The 22,114-nt window shown below is 36.7% G+C and overlaps 1 protein-coding gene across 2 annotated transcripts in view; it reads left to right on the top strand.

Moving 5' to 3' along the window:
• The window catches only part of bmp6 (bone morphogenetic protein 6), a 76,910-nt gene extending 54,841 nt beyond the window's left edge, over positions 1-22,069 (top strand). Inside the window, exons 3-7 of one of the 2 annotated variants that reach the window (XM_041245191.1) lie at positions 4,839-4,987; positions 6,176-6,373; positions 17,225-17,301; positions 19,717-19,827; positions 20,452-22,069. In XM_041245191.1, coding sequence (XP_041101125.1) covers positions 4,839-4,987; positions 6,176-6,373; positions 17,225-17,301; positions 19,717-19,827; positions 20,452-20,601 — 685 coding nt within the window. In that variant the 3' untranslated portion in view covers positions 20,602-22,069. The remainder of the gene's footprint in view (positions 1-4,838; positions 4,988-6,175; positions 6,374-17,224; positions 17,302-19,716; positions 19,828-20,451) is intronic. The other variant, XM_041245192.1, reaches the window with a different exon arrangement.
• The last annotated feature ends 45 nt before the right edge of the window (positions 22,070-22,114 follow it).

The raw sequence follows: 22,114 nt of genomic DNA, 5'->3' as shown, positions 1-22,114 counted from the left end.
GCTTTATAATAAAACAACAAATTATTGCATAATATGCATAAAATGAAAAGTAACATGCAAAAATGAATTTCATACTTTGACAAAAGTATTTGGACAATCAACATATTTTGTATGAAACCCATTCGCTGCTAATTATTGACGATTATCATGATTGAAAACCACCTGATGATAATAATATTATAAATAAATACATACTCTGAAGTGCTGAAAAATAAATTGGAAATTTGTGATTCAAAAAAGCATTTAAACAGTGGTTGAAACTAAAGAGTACTGCAATGGTCTCAAAATGTCAGTGACACAACTAAACAGAAAAAGGAGAAACTACCATGTAATAGCAAAAAGACAATGTTTACTGAATAGCACTGTGTGGCTATTATTGACAAACACAGGAGAACAGGAACGACTGCAACTAGCTCCAGCTGTGGAAGACCAAGAAAGATTTCTGCCAAATCTGGTAGAAGAATCCTTCAAGCAGCCCGGCAAAATCCTTGGATTACTGCAAAAGATTTGACACAAGAATTAAGAGAAGATGGTCAAGAAATTCACAAGTGAACAGTATCTTAAGAAGATGAATGACCATGGGTGAAAACCAAGATGGAAACCTTTGTTAAAAACAATACACAAAAAAGTTATTGGAGTTTTACATTGAATACTTGAAGCCTGATGATTTCTTCAACCAAATTTTATGGTCAGACGAATCCAAAATACAGCTTTTTTCTATCAAAAAAGCAACAATATGTTTGGAGGAAGAAAGGAGAAGAATTTAAAGAAAGGTTAATCATGCCCAGTGTTACATGGTGGAGGTTGTGTAATGGTATGGGCTTGTTTTTTTCCCTTTGTATTGTAGAAGGATCAATGAATGCTGCAAAATATCAAGAGATGTTACATTCTCATTTGTTACTCAGTGCTAGAAGGCTTATTGGACAGAAGTTTGTATTCCAGCAGGATAATGACCCTAAACTTTCTGCAAAGTCTACAATGGAATTCCTGAAAAAAGGAAGATTACAGTTATTAATAGTGTTGCTTTAGTGTTTAAAAGCAAGTTGTTTCTTTTCTATATTCTACACCTTGAGGACATGTATACAGCATTCTTCCTCTAACTATAGTAACGCTAACGGATGGCTCTGGCAACTCATATGCCATGTAATGTTGGATTGGGAGTAACAATTCCAGTTAAGCAAACATTTTTTTTTTATTTTGCATTGGTTACTGACAGTTCCACAATCCTCTGACAACCTAGTTAATAGGTCTGTTGTTACGTTGGGTTGCACAAACAGCGATTGGTGTTATATGTTTGTTGAGCATGTATACAACTTTACATCACTAATGGAGTGTGACCATTCCTTTCATATTTTTGAATTTCTGTTGTCGCTGCCATTGCTGTCACCTCAGACACAGTTGATAGAATCGTGGGACTGGTTGCACAAAAAAATGTCTTTACTTCAGTCCGTAATTTGCTCTAAGCCAAGTAAAATTGTTCTAGCGTAATACCTCTTGATAAGACAGCTGCACCATATCTTTAACAAGGATGAGAAAATATTTAGGCGTAACAGGGGTGTGCTGTCCGGTATCCACTGAGAAAAGAGAGGCAGAGGGGGTTTCATGTTGAAACCGCCGCTCAGGCATCTAGGTTTTATTAACAATTAACACACTGGCAGTTGCAGTGGTAGGTGGCCACCACTAGGGGTACTGGGGTAGTCCTATTGGGGAAGGATGTGTACAAACATGTACATGGAATTACAAAAATACAAAACAAAACAGTTCAAAAACAATAAACAACAGCTTGCCAAGCCCAGGCTATACACTACATCCGTTACACAGGGAGGTCCCCCACCAGAAACCTACTCCCTAACTAAATTAAACTTTTGTGGGATTAAAATCCCTAAATGAATCCCTATACTCGAACTATCAGTTATCCTGGTCTACACACAGTGATAATTTGTAGTTCACATTGGTTACATGCACACACAGTCGTGAGTATTCTTCCCATTCACCTCCAGGCTTGCAGAAGAAAGAACAAACAAAAGAAGAAGAAAGGACTGGCTTTCCAGACCCTTTCAATTAGTCAGTTAACTCCTGGCCACATACTGCACATCAATTTTCAATTAGGCAGAGGGAATTCTAACTGCTCAGCACTGTCATATCTAGCACACGTTTTGTTTCCAAAAATTAAATAAAGCACATTAAATAAAGCACACTTTACAAACCCCACCAAATATACATTACCTATAAGGGCAGGCCCCCAGCCCTGCCACAGTTGGCAAAAATACACACACACACCACTTACGCGAACCATAGCTGTTGATGCAGGAATTAATTGTATACGCTCTGAATTCCTCTAAATATAATTGGTTGATTATAACTCAGAATTAATAATAAGCACATTGGGTAAGAAAAGGCCACTTTAGCTCATCGTTAGTGGATCTTACACAAAAGATGCTAATATACTAAGCAGTTATTGAAGCTAAACTGGTTAATTTAATTCAGCTGACCAGGAGAATTATATTTTCCATAAGTATTCTCTCTCATTCTTAATATTTTTAAATAACCAAATCCTAGAAGGGAAATATTAATGTAATGCTGGGGTAAAAGACTGTGCTTTTGACATTTATGTGCTTTGCAAATACTTTTGTCGTGTTTTCCTACTGGAGTTCCAATCAGCATACTGTACTGCCAGAGTCGTATGGTCAGTTAAGGGCACACAACATATAATTACAGCAGTCTGATTAATGTTTCAGACAGACAATTCTTGCAGTATTACACATTTTTATTAACGGATGATTAAACATTTTAATTTTTCAACGTTCGTCATTTGCTTGCTTGTTTGGCATTCAGTTTCACCTTTTGCATATTGCTTGCACATTGAATTTCTTGGCTGACTTTAAGACTGCCAGCTTCCCTCTTGTGAGGCCAAAGGTGAGGAGGAGGTTGGGCAGGAGGTGGTAAATGCACAGGCAACATGGGGTGGAGGGTTTACATTTACCAAGCTACTACTGAATGATAACTACGATGAATGCAAAGTTAGGTTTCTTGTAAAATCTCTGCTCCATTTCTCTAATAGTTGCCTGCCTCACCTGCAGGTTTTAATTTTTTCATGTCACCAGCTGAAACTTTAACACCAAGTGTGGTCATCATAATTTATAACCCTTTATCTTTCATTTCACAATTACACTACCAGCCCAAGCTCATGTGGCACTCCTACTTAAATTCGTCTTGACATGTCCAGCCCTATGAGCCACTTAAAGTGCAGACTGATGTGTTAATTACCAGAGGGTAGGCTGACTTAGAAAAAAGAGTCATATGGAAGCTTTAAAAATGACTTAATTAATGCCTAATGCAAATTAATGACTTAATTAATGCCTTACGCAAAGGGCTGCTGTTGCGTAACAAGATGAAATTCCTAGAGCACCTAGTTAATTGCAGACTTTGAAGTGCAGCAGATTGGAGATTCACAGTCGTGTTGGATGTGATTAATTCACTTTGCCCCTTTTAAAATCTCTGTACTCAAAAAAACAGCACTTTATAATTGTAGAGGAGGCATTCAAATTATCAGTGTTATTGAAAGCTTGTAAAAAATGCAATTCTACTGTACTATTTTGGTGTGGGTGCAGTGTTAAACATTAATATGTTTGTGTGCAGTATGGCTAATCTGACAGGCCTACATTCCAAAAGGTAATAAAAGTCCATACAGTAAAATAAGGGAAAGGACTTTCCAGCTATATTAGCTGTCCCAGCAATGAGAGGACTGTGAATAATGAAAATGAGTCATTAAGTCCCGCTGTCCCAGGGGTACTATATTGTGTAAGTCAAGGGTCATTCCAGAATTATAAGAGTTAAACCCAATGACCAACACAGTACTCCTCAGATACTTATTCAGGGATATTTTTCAGAAGAAATTATTTTAGTATGCTTTACAGTCTTTATTTTTGAGTTTCTAGGGCCAAAAGCCATTTTATTCTGCATCAAATTTTAAAAAGGGCCAACAATTTTGATTAACAACTTCTCATGGCTGCATATGGTACAATATTGGCACAGCACAAAATAACATACTGCTTTGTGAAAATCTTCTCAGTGTTATAGAATCATGAGCTTTAAAAAAAAAAAAACAGATAAAAGATCATGTGTTTGTGAATTCACATATTTGGAACAAATTCTCATGGGAAATTGTGTAGGGTCCCTTATACACTGTTCATGTCTGCTACACTATAACGGGTGAACAAAATAACAACCTTAATTTGCACTCAGTCTCCTATGTGGCTATAATCTGATAAACCTTCAATTTTATATGAATATTTTTAACCTGTACCTGTACATGCACTCATTCTCTTTCTTAAACATACTGTAGAGGCTATCGAGTGGTCAGAAGCTATTCAACTTACGCTGGGGTCTGCATGCGTATTAAAAAAAAAAAAAAACATTTATTTTGACTATTATACAACATTTTTTTTAATGTATTATTCCCCCATTTACTTTATATTAAAATACCCCTGTAGTCCACACCTATCAATGTAATGCAAATACAACTATTTAACTGTCTGCCTCTGTCTGTCTGTCACACTCTGCCTGGTAAAAACCATAGCAGTATTGATTTTGCACCAATCTTCAACAAACTCTTATGTTATTTTACACTGCACCCTCCTACAGGGGTTTCACCCTAACCTTGCACTCATGAATGGATTATGCGGCCAGTCAGTATGTGTCCGTGCTGGTTATTTAACTATTTAGTCACAGCATCAATACCTCAGATGTTTTTGGTGTCTTCAAATTTGTCATTGCTAAAACATTTGATGTGGAGTTCTCAGAAAAGGGTTTTTTAAATAGATATCTCACTTTTACAGAGAGGCAGATCTGTTTCTGCTGGACACACGGACGCTGTGGGCTACAGATGAGGGTTGGCTGGAGTTCGATATCACTGCCACCAGTAACCTTTGGGTGATGAACCCCAGGCACAATTTAGGCCTTCAACTCAGTGTGGAGACCAGCAATGGTAAGTTTAAGATGCTTAATATCACCAGTTAGTGTCAAGTTAATTATTATTACATTGAAATGTTCCAGACAGAAAATAATACATTTTAATCAGATTTATCATAAAACTTATTTACGGCACACTTAATGTCACTTTGGGAAATAACGGCATAAGAGTTGAAAATTGTTGTAAAATATTGAATTTTTTTGACATATGAAGTAGGACACTATAGCACACAGAAGACTGCTTATGTGCATGTTTACATCCTTCTTTAGTATTGAATTGTTATAATGTGTTGTACATGTACATGAGTAGTAGGCTGCACTGACCAAACATACATTGTAGAAATGAACATGAATGTAATTAATACCATACATGTAAAATAGACATAGTTGTAGTATCAGCACGTCTTGTGAGCTGTTTTGTTAGGATATTTGTGAAAGCCGATTCTCACGCTATTTTAGCTCTTACCCTTTGAACTGATAGTAAAAGAGTTTGACTGCAGTTAGCAGTGACCTCATATAATTATTAAAGCACTTCCACTTGGAACTGCTACAACAGATGCCTAATCAATGTGTACAGAGGCATGATAGCAATAGAAGTGTAAGAAACAGTGGAAACAAGTGGAGGCCATTCATCCCATTGATATCTACCCCTTCTTAGTAAACCATAAACCCCAGGGCAGGATCCATTGTTTCTTGTTATTACAAGTTATAAACCTGTTATATAGCTGCTCAAACACCACCTTGTATAGTTGTCAAGATGAAAAAGGCATTATGTAGCTTCTGTTCCGAACAGCCTTATGCTGTCTTGTCCTACGCTATTCTGAAAGAGAACCTTGAGGTGACCTCAGCTATACCACTACTGGTAAGATTATGTTCTTCCATCCTGTCTTCAAAGCTCATAGACCAAGGATATGCCTTTTTGCCCTTATTTATGTTTTAAACTAGGTACAATAGGATAATAGCTTTCCTTAATTTATACAGGTAGAGAAGTTTCTTTCAAAGTCCTCTTACTCAAAGTTGTCTGTAGTTTATGTTTGTTGTGTCTTCAGAAGCAGTCATCCAGTGTTGATTAATGTGTTGGAAGAACACATTTGTGGTGTTATCAGATGTGTACACACAAACCATTAGAATCGAGTGCTTGTGCATCACTATGAGAATCAGATCCTCATTGTTTGCCACTTGTTGTTTTCCTTTGTATGAAAAGGCAACAGCATTAACCCTAAGGAGGCAGGTTTGATTGGGCGAGATGGCCCTCATGACAAACAACCTTTCATGGTGGCATTCTTCAAGGTGAGCGAGGTTCACATCCGGACAACCCGCTCAGCACCTAACAAGCGCAGGCAACAGAGCCGAAACAGATCCGCTCAGCCACAGGACATGCCCAGGACCCCAAACATGTCAGGTAACTAAAATCACTGAACTGGTAGACCTTTAACATCTTACAATGTTCTGCTTTCAAGAATTGAGATACATATTTGTGAGGGCTTCTCAGTATGTTACAGTGTGTAGTAAAGGTTAAATGCACTGTAGGACAGACGTTTCTAATAATATCCAAATTTACTAAGTTAAGCTCATTGTACAACTGGACCAGAGACCTTCTGCCCAGCAGTATGTATGGAACTTTCCCCACTAAAATGGACTTGGACTTGGGTCCAAGTTAGGTGAGCCACACTACCCTCTGGCAATTAACAAGTTAGTTTGCACTTTAATGGCTCACAGGACTGGACATGTCAAAACCAGTTAAAGTGGGGGTGCCACATGCATCTGGCAAGGTAAAGATTTGTGACATTTCTGAGGGTTACAGGGACATCTGTACTGATTACTTTAAAATGTGCCTTGCAGTTTTACTGGCCTGAGTAAACTGTACTCTTGCTGCTCTGCATCATATTTGAAAGACAGAGGATTGGTCTGTGTGTACAGAGACTGTATGAGCTCCATATCATACTTGTTGACAGCTTGGAACATTAAAATTGGGTAAAGAACTGTAGGATATTAAAATAGTTATTTCAGCACCTGATTTCAGCACCTCCCTGCTGCCTTGTTCTAAAACTCAACTGATAGTGCAGGTGGGGTGTTAGACAACCACAGTTATTTAAACCAGGAACGATACCAGCAGCAGGGTTCCGAGACCTTGTTGCTATGGAACTTTAGTTGTTGTGGTGAAGAGGCCGCAAGGTGAGCTTCCAGTGTTAAACCAAAACATCTCAGTCCCCAATTATATTTATATAAAACAATATGGATTTAGTATAATATTATGCATATTGTGTTTGTTATTATTTAATGGAAATTCACCATAAATGTAGAAGAAAATAAATATACTGCGAATAGGCGGGGCAAATGTTGTCTGAGGTCATTTATCTCCCTACAGTTTCCTATATATTTTTTGATAGTTCACTTTTCCTTCTGCCTGTCAGTTCCAGTATCTTGCTTAACAAATCCTGTGGAAATGGTGGATCAGTGTCCCAGCCCCCGAGGCTTGTGTTTTTTTTCATTAACAGTGCTGTAGCTTAATGCTTTATAATTGTTCTTCTAGGCTGGAACTTTTCTTTGATTTTTTTACATTAACCTTCCTATAATACTACAGCCGTGGTTATGGAACTGGATTGTCACGTGTTTCTCAATGTCTCAATTTTTTCCAAATAAGGCCATTGTGCATTTGGCACGTTGAGAGTAACACATTGTTTTTACTTTTCTCTGCAGTGGACGTGCATATCTCAAACATTTATTCTCTCAACCTTCCTGACCGAGACATCTGAGTTCTAAATATTTAGACATAGCTGAGGAAGTTCCAATATTTTGTGACAGTGGTCCCTTCATAGCCATTAGAACTGTATAAGGGTTGAACTTATTGTAGGACAGATATTTCTGGTAATATGCCACATGATTTCCAAATTTTATAACAGTTAACGGAACTGGGTTTGAAACCGACACTAGAATTGCAGCCTTGTAGTTTCATATAACACAATGCACAATACACTGTTGTTTGGAATATGGTTCTCGTTTGCTTTTTGGCTCTGATAAAGACCACTGTGTTAATTTTTCATACTTTAGTAGATTTTTTTTTTTTTTAAACACCTGGGTCTGATTCATGAATGGTTGTTTATGAAAAGGTTGCTGTGGTCTTCTATATAGAAGTAGGCAAAGTGCCAGCAAATTATTCCTTCATATTGGACCTTCTTAGAAGGATTCTTATTCCTTAAGTGAAAATAATACATTATATACAATAATTACATCAAAAACAGTTCAACTTGACTAAGCTTCAAGCCAAAATATTAACCACAGGTTAAAACTTATTAACCTGCAAACTTATTATTATTATTATTATTATTATTTATTATTATTATTATTATTATTATTATTATTATTATTATTTAATTTATTTTTTTAAAGTTTGTTCCAATGTAATTTATTGTAGCAGATAAAGTCTATAATGGCAGTCTTGTTGGGTATCAGGGGTACAGGCAGATGTTACCAGCATGTTTACATGCATGTATAAAGTCTGTATCTCAAATGGTTTCTGATCTGTGATGCACTGGATTTACAAGGGGCTCATATGTTGCTGCCTCACATTAAACCACATTTACTTAACCTGGTCTCTGTTAAAAACACCTTAATGCTTCCCCAGTTTTATTTCAATTGATTGTAATCCAATGAATTTATTACAAGACAACAGCAATACTTTGTAACAAGGAATAACTCTAATCTCCCTGACCAAACTTCATCCAAACCTAGCATGACGAGAGCAGCACAGGGATTGATTGTAAAGTGCATAGATCTCCCATGACTGTATGAGCATATTTTCTCATTGTCCTTTATTCACAATTGAATTCAGTTTCTATTAAAAAAAAAAAAAAAAAGCAAACTGTCTCACAGTGTACTTTGTGGACTTGTAAGAATACTGATGTAAAAAAAAAAGTTTTGTAGCTTAAAAAAGCTTTCAACATAATTCCAGGTTTGGTTTATACAAGCAGTACTATAGAACATTTTTGCCCCCCAACCCCAGACCCTGTTATTACTGTAGCCAGTCATTAACCGTCTGGTAAAGGAATGACCCACTTAACATTATTGCTTAGAGAATAACAACACAGAATTGTACAGCTGTGTTTTTTCATCCTTTTTTAAATGCTCTTTTGTTTACTGTTAGTATAATTAGACATTGCAACTTTCAAGAAGGAGTTTAATAACCTCTGTGATAAAAGACGGAGCTATCCCCAGCAGCTCACATATGTAAATTAACAAGAGTTCCTGGCTTTTAACTAGTGACGACCAGCTAGCTATACCACAGGTTCCTACACTCTGTAAGTTCTTTAAAGCTGAATACATCTCTAAGAGCTCTAGGTTGAGTGTGTTGCTTTTTGTATACCTGCGTCAAGCCATTGCTGGCAGTGCATTTGAAGTTCAAACTGTATTGGAGTACACCGTGGCTGCATCATGGATTTCAATGGTCTTTGACAGAATAGCTTCCACCTTGTGCAAGGGCTGTCATTTTTAATTTCCCCTTTAGTGAGGGAGAATATGACAACAGCCTGCCCATGTCTGTATTTCTGTGCTGCCCATGCCTTTGATATCTGTAGGATGCATTCCGTTCCTTCCAAAGACATACAGTGCCATGAAAAAGTATTTGTCCTGTCTGATTTTCTGCATTTTTGCACATTTTTCACATTGCATTTGGTCAGATCTTTTTGTGGGTTGTAGTAGTATGTAGAGGGAGTCTGAGAGAAAAAATGACACCAAAGTTTGGTGATTCTTTCATTTGTTTGGTGTTCAGGATAATCAAACATGCAATCTTCAGGTTTGAAAAAGTTATTGCCCCCCTAGTTAACCCAATTAAAGGGATAGTTAGGGTCAGCTGTTTGAATACTTTGGTTAACAATCAGGCCTGATTTGGGCCAGCCCTGCCCAATATAAATCTGACTAACTTTGGCCCTTACCATCAGAGTGAAGTTGTCAGCACACAGGTTCTAGAGGCACCTCATGCCACGATCAAAAGAAATTCCTGAAGACCTCCAGAAAAAAGTTGTTGATACCTACCAGTCTGGGGCTTCACCAAACCACAGTCAGAGCCATATTGTCCAAATGGAGAAAGTTTGGGACAGTAGTGAATCTTCCCAGGAGTGAACGTCCTGCTAAAATCTTTCCAAGAGCAAAGCGTAAAATCATCCAGGAAGTCACAAAGAACCCTAGAACAACATCCAGGGATCTGCAGGCCTCTCTCGCCTCGGCTAAGGTCAGTGTTCATGACTCCACCATCAGAAAGACACTGGGCAAAAACGGGATTCATGGCAGAGTAGCAAGGCAGAAACCACTGCTCACTAAGAAGAACATGAATGCTCGTCATTGACCATCAAGAGTTCTGGAACAATGTTCTATGGACAGATAAGTCAAAAGTGGAACTTTTTGGCCAACATGGGCCCCGTTATGTCTGGTGAAAACCAAACACTGCTTTCTACAGTAAGAACCGCATACCAACAGTTAAGCATGGTGGTGGTAGTGTCATGATTTGGGAATGCTTTGCTGCATCAGGACCTGAACGACTTTCCGTCATTGAAGGAACCATGAATTCTGCTCTGTATCAGAGATTTCTACAGGAGAATGTCAGGCCATCCGTCCATGAGCTGAAGCTGAAGCGCAGCTGGGTCATGCAGCAAGACAATGATCTGAAACACACAAGCAAGTCAAGATCAGAATAGTTGAAGAACAGGAAATTTAAAGTTTTCGAATGGCCTAGTCAAAGTCCAGACCTAAACCCCATTGAGATGTTGTGGCAGGACCTGAAACGAGCAGTTTATGCTCAAAAACCCACAAATCTCACTGAGTTGAAGCGGTTCGCCATGAAGGGGTGGGCCAAAAACAGGGGGCAACTACTTTTTCACGGCACTGTAAGTTTGGTGGTGTCCTAGTCCCCACTGGATATAAGTCCACATAAAAAACCACAACAAAATCACCAGTCTTTGCTTGAAAGAGGACCTGGACTGAATATCTGCGTGAAGCTCTCATGTTGCTGCCAGCACCGTTTCAGGCTGTATCCAGTGCTATTGCAACTCTCCTTTCATAACTGGTTACATTTTTTAACTAAGTGGCATTTGTAGTTTTGCCGTAGCACAACGCTAAATTAAACTTTCATTATTCTAACTTTAAAATGACTTAAAGATCAAAACGCAGTCTTCAGTGCACGATCTAACCCTTCCAGAAAGCACCCATCTAAGGCATTTTCGCAAGACTTTAATTAGTAACGGGAAACACCTCTTTTGCAGGAAGAGTTTCCATAAGAAAAGGGGGAATCTTGATACATGTCCGGTACAAATGAGTCATTAGCTGCAGTTAGCTACCAGTTCTCGAAGGAGTTTGTGCGTAGGTCTCACAGTGCTGAGTAACCAACACTGTGACTCCACTATGAACCAAGAAAGTTAATGCATGGCATAACATTTTACAAGCAGGAAGTACAGCAGGGAAAATGTTTATAGGTACCCCTTATCTGGCATTTCCACTCAGTGAAATCACACAATAAAGCATTTCATTTACTTTAATAGGGCTCCCAGTAGCAAGTGCTGAAATAAATGAAAGACTCTTGTAAAGCCCAGCTGATTAGGAAGTCTAGGGTCCTTACTTGCTGGTAATCCTAATTACATTGTAACCAACATTGGCTATGAAGCCAACAGCACGGTCACAATCCAAAGCTGAACCAGTTTGAAGTTAGCCACATTTAAAGCTCTTATTTTAATTGTTTTGGCATATGATTGTAATTTTCCAGCAAATTGACAAAAACTAAAAATAGAGAGCACTTTCAAAACTATGTATGCAAATTTGTTTTAAGAGTTTTAATTTAATGTTTTTGATTTGCAGTAATATTTTAATAATAAATTGTCAAATTCCTTTCGCACTCTTTTGCTTCCCTTCCTGTTGAAAGAACATAGCCGACACAAGCAAGTTGCTTGTTTGATTGTTGTAGCAAAAAGAATTTAGAACGTTTCTTTTTTTTTTTTTTAAATGACTCTTCCTTTCTATTTTTTTTTTAAAATATATTCTAAATGTTTACGGTAGATCTGATCCTGTAAGATACAATACCCTTCATTAACCAGTGGACCTGTGGCATGTGTCATTTACACATGCTGCTACCAACTGAAGGGTACACATGGGAGCTGATTAATGCGCATTTTATTATAGGTCTAAATCATTAAATACAGCAGGATAGAATGGATTCAGTTGCTGAAAAAAGAAAAAGATGGTGCATTTGGGAATTTTGTATCACTTTTCACATGCCGTCGCTTCATGTAAAACTGCCAATGTTCAAAAAACAAAACAAGAAAACAAAGAATTGATATAATTACTGTACTTTTACGGCCACCTTCAAAGCCAGTTGGTGTTTATGTTCACGTTTTTTCTTTTTTTGTTGTTGATTTCTGTCATGGGTCAACACACATTGTGCAAAAAAAAAAAAAAAAAAAATATACAGTCTGTTTACTTTAGCATAGACTGAGAAAGCGTGGTAAGAACTATTTTTGGAATGCTGTTTTGAAAAATTGCCAAATACTATCACAGCGCTTTGTTTTGCAATTGTTTTCACTGGTTCTCTTTCTGTGGTATACTTGCAGTTCCGTACTTTGATGTTTTAGACGCACTGATGTACCTGACATTGTCATTGTTCATTTGTTTATTGTTCCTGACGTTATAAAGCAACTACAGTGTAGCACAATGACTCCCTCTGAGATACTATATTTGTTCATATCTGGTGGAATCCTGGAACCAATTAAGGTAAATGATAACAACTCATTATTGGAGCAACTAAACCAAGAGACACAAAGAATCATAGAAAGCATCATAAAATATTGAATATGCATTCAATATACAAATATAGCGTTTTTTGAGGACAGTCATTGATCACAGTGGTTCATTATATAAAACCCCACCAACAGCTATAGCACTTTCAATAAGGGCCCCAATGGGCAGCAGTGAATGTCTGTATCAGGCTGGTATGCAAACTGTGGGTGCTATGCATGAGTGCTCATAAAATATGTTGACCTTGGTAAACACAAAACCTCTGTCTCTGTTTGATATATGTTCAAACCTTGTTATCTTTGTCAGAGAGGGACTGATTTAGTTCTCCATTTATCAAATGGAGTGGTTGGCCACAGAGCTGCTCGGAAAAGGGGCGCTGAAGCATTTCTCGCTCACCCTTCCTGACTTAGGCAGCCCACTATGACCTGCGAAACTGTACACTGCCCTCGAATTTACACCTGGGTGAGAGGGTCGGGCCTGCGAAATTGAAGTGGGAGAGAACAGGCCATTTCAGAGAGAGTTTTGGAGAAAACCTCCAGGTCACTTCAGTTGCAGCTTTATTTAATGATGCTGAAGGAACTCGCTGAATTGGCGACTTGGGACCACTCCAACACTTTGCTAAAGGATTTATCTCTGTAAATGTTTATCCGTCTAAAGCCAGAGGGCTGCTTTAGAAGAGAGGGAGGAAACATAAGATGGGTCTTTACGGCTTCAGCTGAAACGGAGCCCCTGCAGGGTCAGCAGCAGGAGCTCCCGGGTTTACTGCACAGCTGCACTTTCCTTGCAAAATGATCCGCATATCCCGCTTATATTCTAACAGGAAAAAGCGAAAGGGAACAAGGAAACACCTGAAACCAATATGTCTTTGTATTTAGCACGCCAGCCCTGACCCTGTCCCTCGTGTCCCAGAATGCCAGAACACCAGTCTGTCGTGTGTCACAGCTTTCATACTGACTGCTGTGAGGAGCAGAGCGAAACAAATTACTCAGAAATGCCTCTAAACCACAGCTCTAACGCTAGTAAATCATGTAAACCGATAGCTTTCCATTGGTTTGTATTTTTAGCTGAGGTCTAAGCTGTGGATTTGTGAAGGTAGTATAACCACTGTGATCTCTGTAATGACGTTGAGATTTCCATTCTACATCATGAACCATTAAAAAAAAAAAAAAAAGAATGGCAAAAAAAAACCTTTCCCGCCTTTTTTCTTTTTTTATTTTGGCTCATGATTATCATATTAAACCAATAACACAAAGAGCATTGCCAACCAGATATGTGAACATTATAACATTTGATCCAGTGTGGGATAATTGTCTGATTTGCTCAGACAACCCAAAGACTGACCCTTTGGGGTATATTGTTCCAAAAATAAAAATGCCTCAGATAACTAAGTATTTTCAAAATGCAAACTTAATGTGCTCTTTGATCTTAGATTATTGAGATTATTCTGAACTGCATGTGTTAGGACTGAGAACTCAACTTTTATATTGTATTACTTTTAAGACTGCATGCAGGTATGATTGAATATACTTTATACTTTGGACAACTATACTGTTGTTTATTGATATAATACCAGATATGTTATTGAAGGATTAACTAATATTTAAAAATTATATAAATCAGATCACATGATATTAATGAATTTGAACTACAAAATCATGATGATATACCACTTGCTGTGTATTTCCTACCCTTTTGCTTGTAGTGCTTTGTTAAATATGCCCTACAAGTATGATTCCATTGTTATGAAGCACATATAATAATAACACTCTGCAAAAAGTCATAACTAGAATCATGTACTCTGGTATCTGCAGCCATTCACGTATATAAAAAACAAGTGCTGGCACATACAGAGGGTCCTCATAATTGTGTAATAAGAACACAGTACGTGAAAAGTTATAGTCAAATGCAATCCAAAACATATATGGCTAGGATTGAATAATAAAATAAAAGTTTGGTGAATATTGGTTCAAAATCAATGCAGTTATCGTGTTCACAATATTGGATGTGACAGTTATATAGTTAAATGAAATGTATAATGTAAATTATAGTAATACTTAACATGTCACGCTAGATGCTGTTTTTATAGAACATTTAATCTAGCCATGTAACACGTTTAATTTAGATGCATTCTACTGTTATTTTCTAATTATTAAATATCTTTTTTCGTCGTTCAAATGTATTTTACTGTAGTTAACTTTAAAAAATTGTTATTATTACACCATAACTGAGAAAAGTTACCATAATAAGAAGCTATATTATTATTATTATTATATTATTATTATTATTATTATTATTTTTAGTAGTCGTAGTAGTATATAAATATATTGTGTTTATGTGCGGACGGATGAAAGCCGCCTGACAAGATTATTTATTATTTAAGATGGCGGCAAAAAGCAGTGCTTTTGAGTTTTGTTTATTTATTTAAAAACCTTGTGCAGAAGGTGACCATCTCCCGAGTTAATTCATTGATTAATTGTTGCTAATTAGGAGATGTTCACCTGTATAAAAGGGCACACTGGCCAAAGTGAAACAAACACTAACAATTCTAAACAAGTATATTTTAGATATAGCAATTGTTTCCCTATTAATGTAGACTCGCGTCTCGCCTCTGACACTCTTCTCCTGGAGAGCAGAAAGCTGCAGGTTTTTATACAGGTGACCATCTCTGGTCACTGGTCACCTTCTGCACAAGCTTTTTAAATAAATAAACAAAACACAAACGCACAGCTTTTCGCTGTCATCTTAAATAATAAATAATCATGTTGGACGGCCTTCGTCCAGCTGCACATAAACTCAGTATATTTATATTAGTAGAAGAAGAAGAAGAAATGAATACCTTCATAAAAAATAAAATACACACATGGGGTGGGCACCCCATCACAAAGTGAAACAGGGCTTGATTTCAAACCACATGACATGAAGCTGTTCTTTGATTGCTCATTTGTGTATTTGTCGAATTTGCAAAAATAGGACCAGTTTCTATTTTTTTTCATTGCTCTCATTGGAATTTGTGGCGACGTCGCTTGTCGTGTAACCTTTGGTGTGAAGCGTGCTATTGAAAAGCAGAGGTTTTATTGATTGTTTTTTATTGATTTATAGGAAAATTGTTGTTCACCGTGTGTTATAATAATAAAGACTACAGGTCTCAAAATGTTAGCACCCCCCTTGAATTATTAGTCATATTAGGTAGACAAATACATAAACAATGAAAAACAAATATTTAAATAATGGCTTTTGCATATAAGTCCCAAATATTGCAAATGATGTACAGAAAAGTTCTATCAGAAAATAATTAATTTACTTACAACAAAACTCTTCAAGGTGGCCATTGCGTTTTCTTGCAGTTCTTTAGTCTTTGTTTCATTTTATTAAGTAGGCTACCATATTATATGAGGGCCTCTGGTGGTTGCAAACAGTAATTACAATGGTTTATCACACAAACCAACAGTAACCATATTCACAAAGTGGTTATGATTTGGTAAACATATCAAATCGACACCCTCTCATCAGCTACATCAGCTATAAATACTAAGTGTTTTCACAGTGAACACATATCCAATATGTGAATTCGTAGCAGGTTATTATTGGATCAGTGGTTTTGGTTCTTGGTCAATGGTACTTTTAAGAAAGGTGAAGACCAAGGCTATATTGACCTACTTGAGATTTATAGATTTACTTCAAACAAAACAGGAACCAAGATCGTACCTAACTCTCTTTAACCAAATCAGATCATCATTATTACTATCGTGAGTAAATCAGAAACAGAGAATTGGCTTGCTATTCTGTGACCTTGAGCAGAAGGTCAAATGTCAGAGGTTTCCCACAATCCTTGGATATACCTTAATCTGCCCGTGTGACAATATCATAATAAAAATACTTAGTTTGTGAGTTAAGGAGCGTGAAACAGACGGACGGACAGAAAACATCATTTTAGTATTTTAGATAATGATCATGATTGAAAGGGGTTATAGCTAATGGAAATCCGGTTGTAGTTTTGAAAGAATCCTATTATAGCAAACATGCATTTTTTTTATTTTAAAACGTATTATCTGGTACCATACTAGGTTAAATTAAGCTCTCATTTTGTGTACTTTCAGGTGGTCACATATGCACTTCCTAGGTCATTTAGTTCAGCAATGTCTTAGGGCTCAAATCTTGTCAGTCATTAGGCAAACCAGCTGATTGTTTGATGACAGGAATTTGACTCTCCAGGTGAAATACAAGTGTAACAGGCTACCTGAAAGTAAGGCATGCAGATTAAGAGATTTCTAAGAGATAACCTAAATCCATTGATGGATGCTAATCTTGCATTCAAGTCATAATGCTTTACAGGATATCAGTACTGATTGATATTGACTAGTTTGTTTTATACATTCAACATATTTGTGTTTTTAAAGTGGGAAAGAACCTGTGAAAATATGTTGTCAATTTATATTGAAGTGGCACAATGTCTGTTTTTTTTTTTTTTTTCTGACAGATTACAATAGCAGTGAGCAGAAGACAGCTTGTAAAAAGCATGAGTTGTATGTCAGTTTCCGAGAACTTGGGTGGCAGGTAAGGATATGATTGCACTGAGTTTGGGTTTGGACTTAATGTCATTAAAGACACACTAAGAAAAAATATAACTTTAAACAGTCTTTCAAAACATGTTGAAAAGTGGTGTTTGTAGAACTTGTGTAACAATAGTGATTGCCTTTTTACTGATTATTTGAACAGGTGTCTGTAGATATTGACTGCTATATAATTTCACATTTCTTTAAAGTGCTCAAATTGAGGAGTTAACATACTGAAACTACAGAATAACATTTTCAAGGCATTCAAGTTCCTTTTTAGTTCCACCCAATTATGGGCTCATTTGAATACACATTTTTACTGTAATTTGACAGTATATTGTTTCTTATTTGAATTCTCACAGGAGAACCAGAAAGAGTAGTTGCAATGATTAGAATGAAGCATGTGTCTACTATAGGCTCAGCCACTACAGCGTATTCCACCCCTAAGGCAATATGCAGTTTATTGTAAAACCACATTTGTTTTTTTAAAGGATTGCAAACAATTTACTTTCATTTGATTTGCTTCATTTACTCTAAGCTTTGAGGTTCTATAAACTCAAAGGACTGGTAAGCACTAATCTTGGACAACCTAATTTAGGTACAGGTAATCCAGGATTTGTGTTTATTGGGGTCTGTGAAAACAATTGAAAGAGTCAGTCAGATTAGAAGGAGGTTCCAAGTATATGTGCAGCCATTGCTTCTAACACATTGACAGTAAAAGGGTTTTTCTCATTTGACTCTACTGTACTGAACCACTGTGTTGTTGACCCAGTTTGATTCAATAAGATAGGTGTCTTATTGTAAAGTTTTTGTATAGTAGCTCAAAGTAAAATTACAGTTAAAATATAAGGTTGTAGTTAATGCATACCTCATAAGTTAAATTTAAAGTATGCACAGTATTTATTGAAAGTATGGCTGAAGCACAGAATCATCTTTGCAAAAAACGGGTTATGGTCAAAATACTAATTAAAATATGTACTTTATTGACCAAATATGGTAAGCATGCTTTATTAGCATGAACATATTATGTTCTGCTGGTTTAGACCTGAAAAGGATTTGGTTTTCATAGAATTCCATAACTGACAAGTACAGTAAATGCATCTTTTTGCATGTAAAAGTTTGTTGGCTTTGTTGTGTTCATGGCTGGTTTGTTAAGGTTACCCAAGCACTCCTGCCCAGGCTGATTCTTTAGATTTTAGACAGGGAGACAACAGGTGAACAAACTGTTTTAGCCAAAACAAAAGGTGGCCTCTTTAATAAGACAAATAACTTTACACACATAGTGCCCAGACTGATATTTGTGGACTGGTATTTATGCGAAGAGTGAAATCGCTCTGCCTTTCTCTTCCACATGGTGCAGTTTTGATAAAGAAATGTCACAAAGGTTCCTATTGATCTCCAGAACAACCTGAATGTTTAACAGATTAACAGGTTTAGTTGAATGCAGGCTGATAGCGGAAGCAGCAATTAACTTACAATTTAAAAAAAATTAATCCACTGCAGTTGTCGTCTCAAAACACACTTTCATAGTCAAATTCAAAGTGGCATCCAGGGTACAGTATAGCATTCACAGCTCAGCCAATCAGGTGTCAGTACCGTGAAAAAGTAAATAGCACACACGTGCGTTCTGTAAATAGCCATCCTTACGCAATCCGCATTCCTCCACGACCACGGTACTTTGGGGTGTGGAACATGTTCGAGAAATGCAATCCAAGATTACCAAAGACTTAAAGAAAGATTTAGAAGCAGCAGGTATAAGTGCACGAAAGAACTGTACAAAGACATCTGAACACAGAAGAGTTGTATGCATGTATAGGATCCAAAGCACGCGGTTAAGTCATTTCTGGAATTCCTGAAAGAAACAAAGATAAGAAGTTCTGGACTGGCCTTCACAATCACCAGATCCAATAGAAATGCTTTGGACTGATCTGAAAAAAGCCATAGCCAAGCATTGTGTGTCCAATCTGTCTGAGCTGAAGGAAATACGCAAGACAGAATGGGCCCAGATTTCACCACTTTACACTTTAACACTTTACGGGCAGCATGCAAATAGCGTTTTGTACCTAAACGCCAATCAATGGATTAAACTGATTAAATAATACTTTAGTGTGTGGCGTTGATTTGCCTACAAGACTGACAATGATTGGTATGTATAGGGTTTATTGTATATTAATATAAAATAAACTTGATTATACAGTGTTTGTATTTTAGCAGTGTTAGCAATAAAAAGTATGTCTCAGCGAGACATTTGATATGAGTACGAGATGCTTTTAAACAAAATTTACAGGTGCTATAGCGTTATGAAACTTTAATAGTAGTTATAACTTTGATATTGGTATAACCATATATATATAATATATATAATACCGACACTAATATATATATATATAAGATTCTAATTTCCTCTGTGTTACAGGATTGGATCATTGCACCAGAAGGATATGCAGCAAACTACTGTGCTGGAGAATGCTCATTTCCCCTCAATGCACATATGAATGCCACAAACCATGCAATTGTGCAGACACTGGTAAGCACAATAGAAAATAGCAGCAGTTTCCAGTTTGTCAAAGAGTTAATTCTGGGGGCACCAAGGACGGATTTTTTTTAACACTGATTCAGTATTTGAGTCGATAAAATATATTGCCAATTAACGTTGCACCATTTGCTTTCAAACTTCAGAAACGTAACTTTAATTAAATACAGTATGAATCCAGATGTGCAATTATCAGTTGTCAGAGCATCATCCCTAAAGTAAGTGCTTGCTGTGCCGCCTGTCAGTTTACAGTATTAATCCTCTCAAATGTACTTAAATGAGAGCCATTTTCAGGAAGGTGGAGAGCAACACTTACTTAATGGGGATGCAAAAAGGACCCCATTGCATGAAGTTGGAATATAGCATCCACTGTATAAAACAGACCCTCATTCGTAAAGACGAATGTTTGTAACCATTTGAAAAACTTTATATTTTAACTTGTAGACCTAAAAATATTTTATTAAACATTCTTTGGTGTAAGGTTAGGAAGTTTTTGAGGCTTAAAGAAATTGTTAACTGAAGATTGTGTACACAGCTTATACAGTGAATGTTTACAGGTGTATAAAATACTACATATTGTGATCTGTAACTTTCTGCTTCATTTTGCCTCCAAAACAGGTCCACCTCATGAATCCAGAGAATGTCCCAAAGCCTTGCTGCGCACCCACCAAACTAAATGCCATTTCTGTCCTCTATTTTGACGATAATTCAAATGTGATTCTGAAGAAATACAAGAACATGGTAGTCAGAGCTTGTGGGTGTCATTGACAAAGAAGCCAGTTAGGAGCTCATTGGAATTGTACCAAATGTTGTTTAACCAATGTAACCTACTGCAGCGCTGCTTTGGGGAAAACATGCTTTATCTACGTTACCCTTTAATTATACAGGGGTAGTATGGGCCACTAACTGGGATGACTGACAGTTTTTCATATATTTCTTCTTGACAGAAAAATGAAAGCCCACATACAGATCCTGATATTCTAAAAGACTGCATAATTCCAAATAAGTTACAGTACTGGAATGGTCCAGATAGAATGATCATCAACTGCAACAATGGTTATCACCTAAATTTACAACTAAGTGGTGAAATAAATATTACTATGTTACTTTTTGCCAAAGTTGTAATTTTAATGTTTTCAGCCAAGCTGTCTAATGTTTGGATTTATTATAATTTACTTGTTATATTCATCCTCAGACAATAAGAAAAATACTATTGATATTCTACTCGGCTAACATTTTGGAATTTTCACCTCTTGCAAAGAATGGCTTCTAACATGCACGTACTGTTCTACAACTGGCTGTTATTTTAAAAGAGGGTCTCTGGGTTTGGTACAAATATTCCAGTACAAGAATAAAAGCATTTTTAAAAAAAGTATTTACTGAGATACAAACACACACTAAACCACTGTCACTTAGTCAGCAGGAATCTATTTTATATCTTCTCATTTACAGGCCATATTCACAAAGAACGTAATACTATGCTAAGCTTGCACCATTCTTAGGCGCAACTAAGGTGTGTGTGTAGGAGCCCTTAAATGAACCTCCCGACTTACTTATTTGAAGCTTTTAAACATCCACATTCACTTTGCTTTTAGACAAGATTTTAGTTATGCACAACAGTGCTGTCTTAAAAGCAGTGGGTTTATATTAGCAAATACCATATATTGTTTTCAGAAACTAATATAGTCCAAAATCTCTTGAACATTATAGTTATACATTATATATGAGGTACACCACATATTGATTACTTTAACAGTATTCTACTCCTATACATTTACCATAATCATATATATATTTTTAACTTTGAATACATTTTTTTACCACTTTGTGATTACTCTATAAGTGCATCACAAGCAACAATGACATCATTGGGTCTGAATGCAATTGTTCATTGAGAACTTCGGGCAACAGCCAACAATCCAGTGACAATTTCAATGTAATTTGTGTATTGTTTCACAGACTATATAAGCCAGTGGTACTCAACTCTGGCCTGAAGATCTATTCCAGTCCTGGGCTTTATTCCAACAAGTTCCTAAATTAGTTAATTGCCTCTTTGCAGCTTCAATTAACCTGATTGGCGTAAAAACCTGGACTGGATTGGATCTCTAGGGCCAGAGTGGAGTACCACCGATACAGACCATGATGAAACAGAAATCTCAGTGAAGTGATGTTTACATTTCAATTCATTTATATGTAAATAGTTGTACATGTTCTACTTATTTATTTCACTGACACATTTATACAGCCACATGAAACACCAGTCCTCAAACAAGACAACACT

The sequence above is a fragment of the Polyodon spathula genome, chromosome 3 (assembly GCF_017654505.1).
Source record: "Polyodon spathula isolate WHYD16114869_AA chromosome 3, ASM1765450v1, whole genome shotgun sequence".
NCBI classification, from domain to species: Eukaryota; Metazoa; Chordata; class Actinopteri; order Acipenseriformes; family Polyodontidae; genus Polyodon; species Polyodon spathula.
This window is presented reverse-complemented; position numbering and strand designations above follow the sequence as displayed.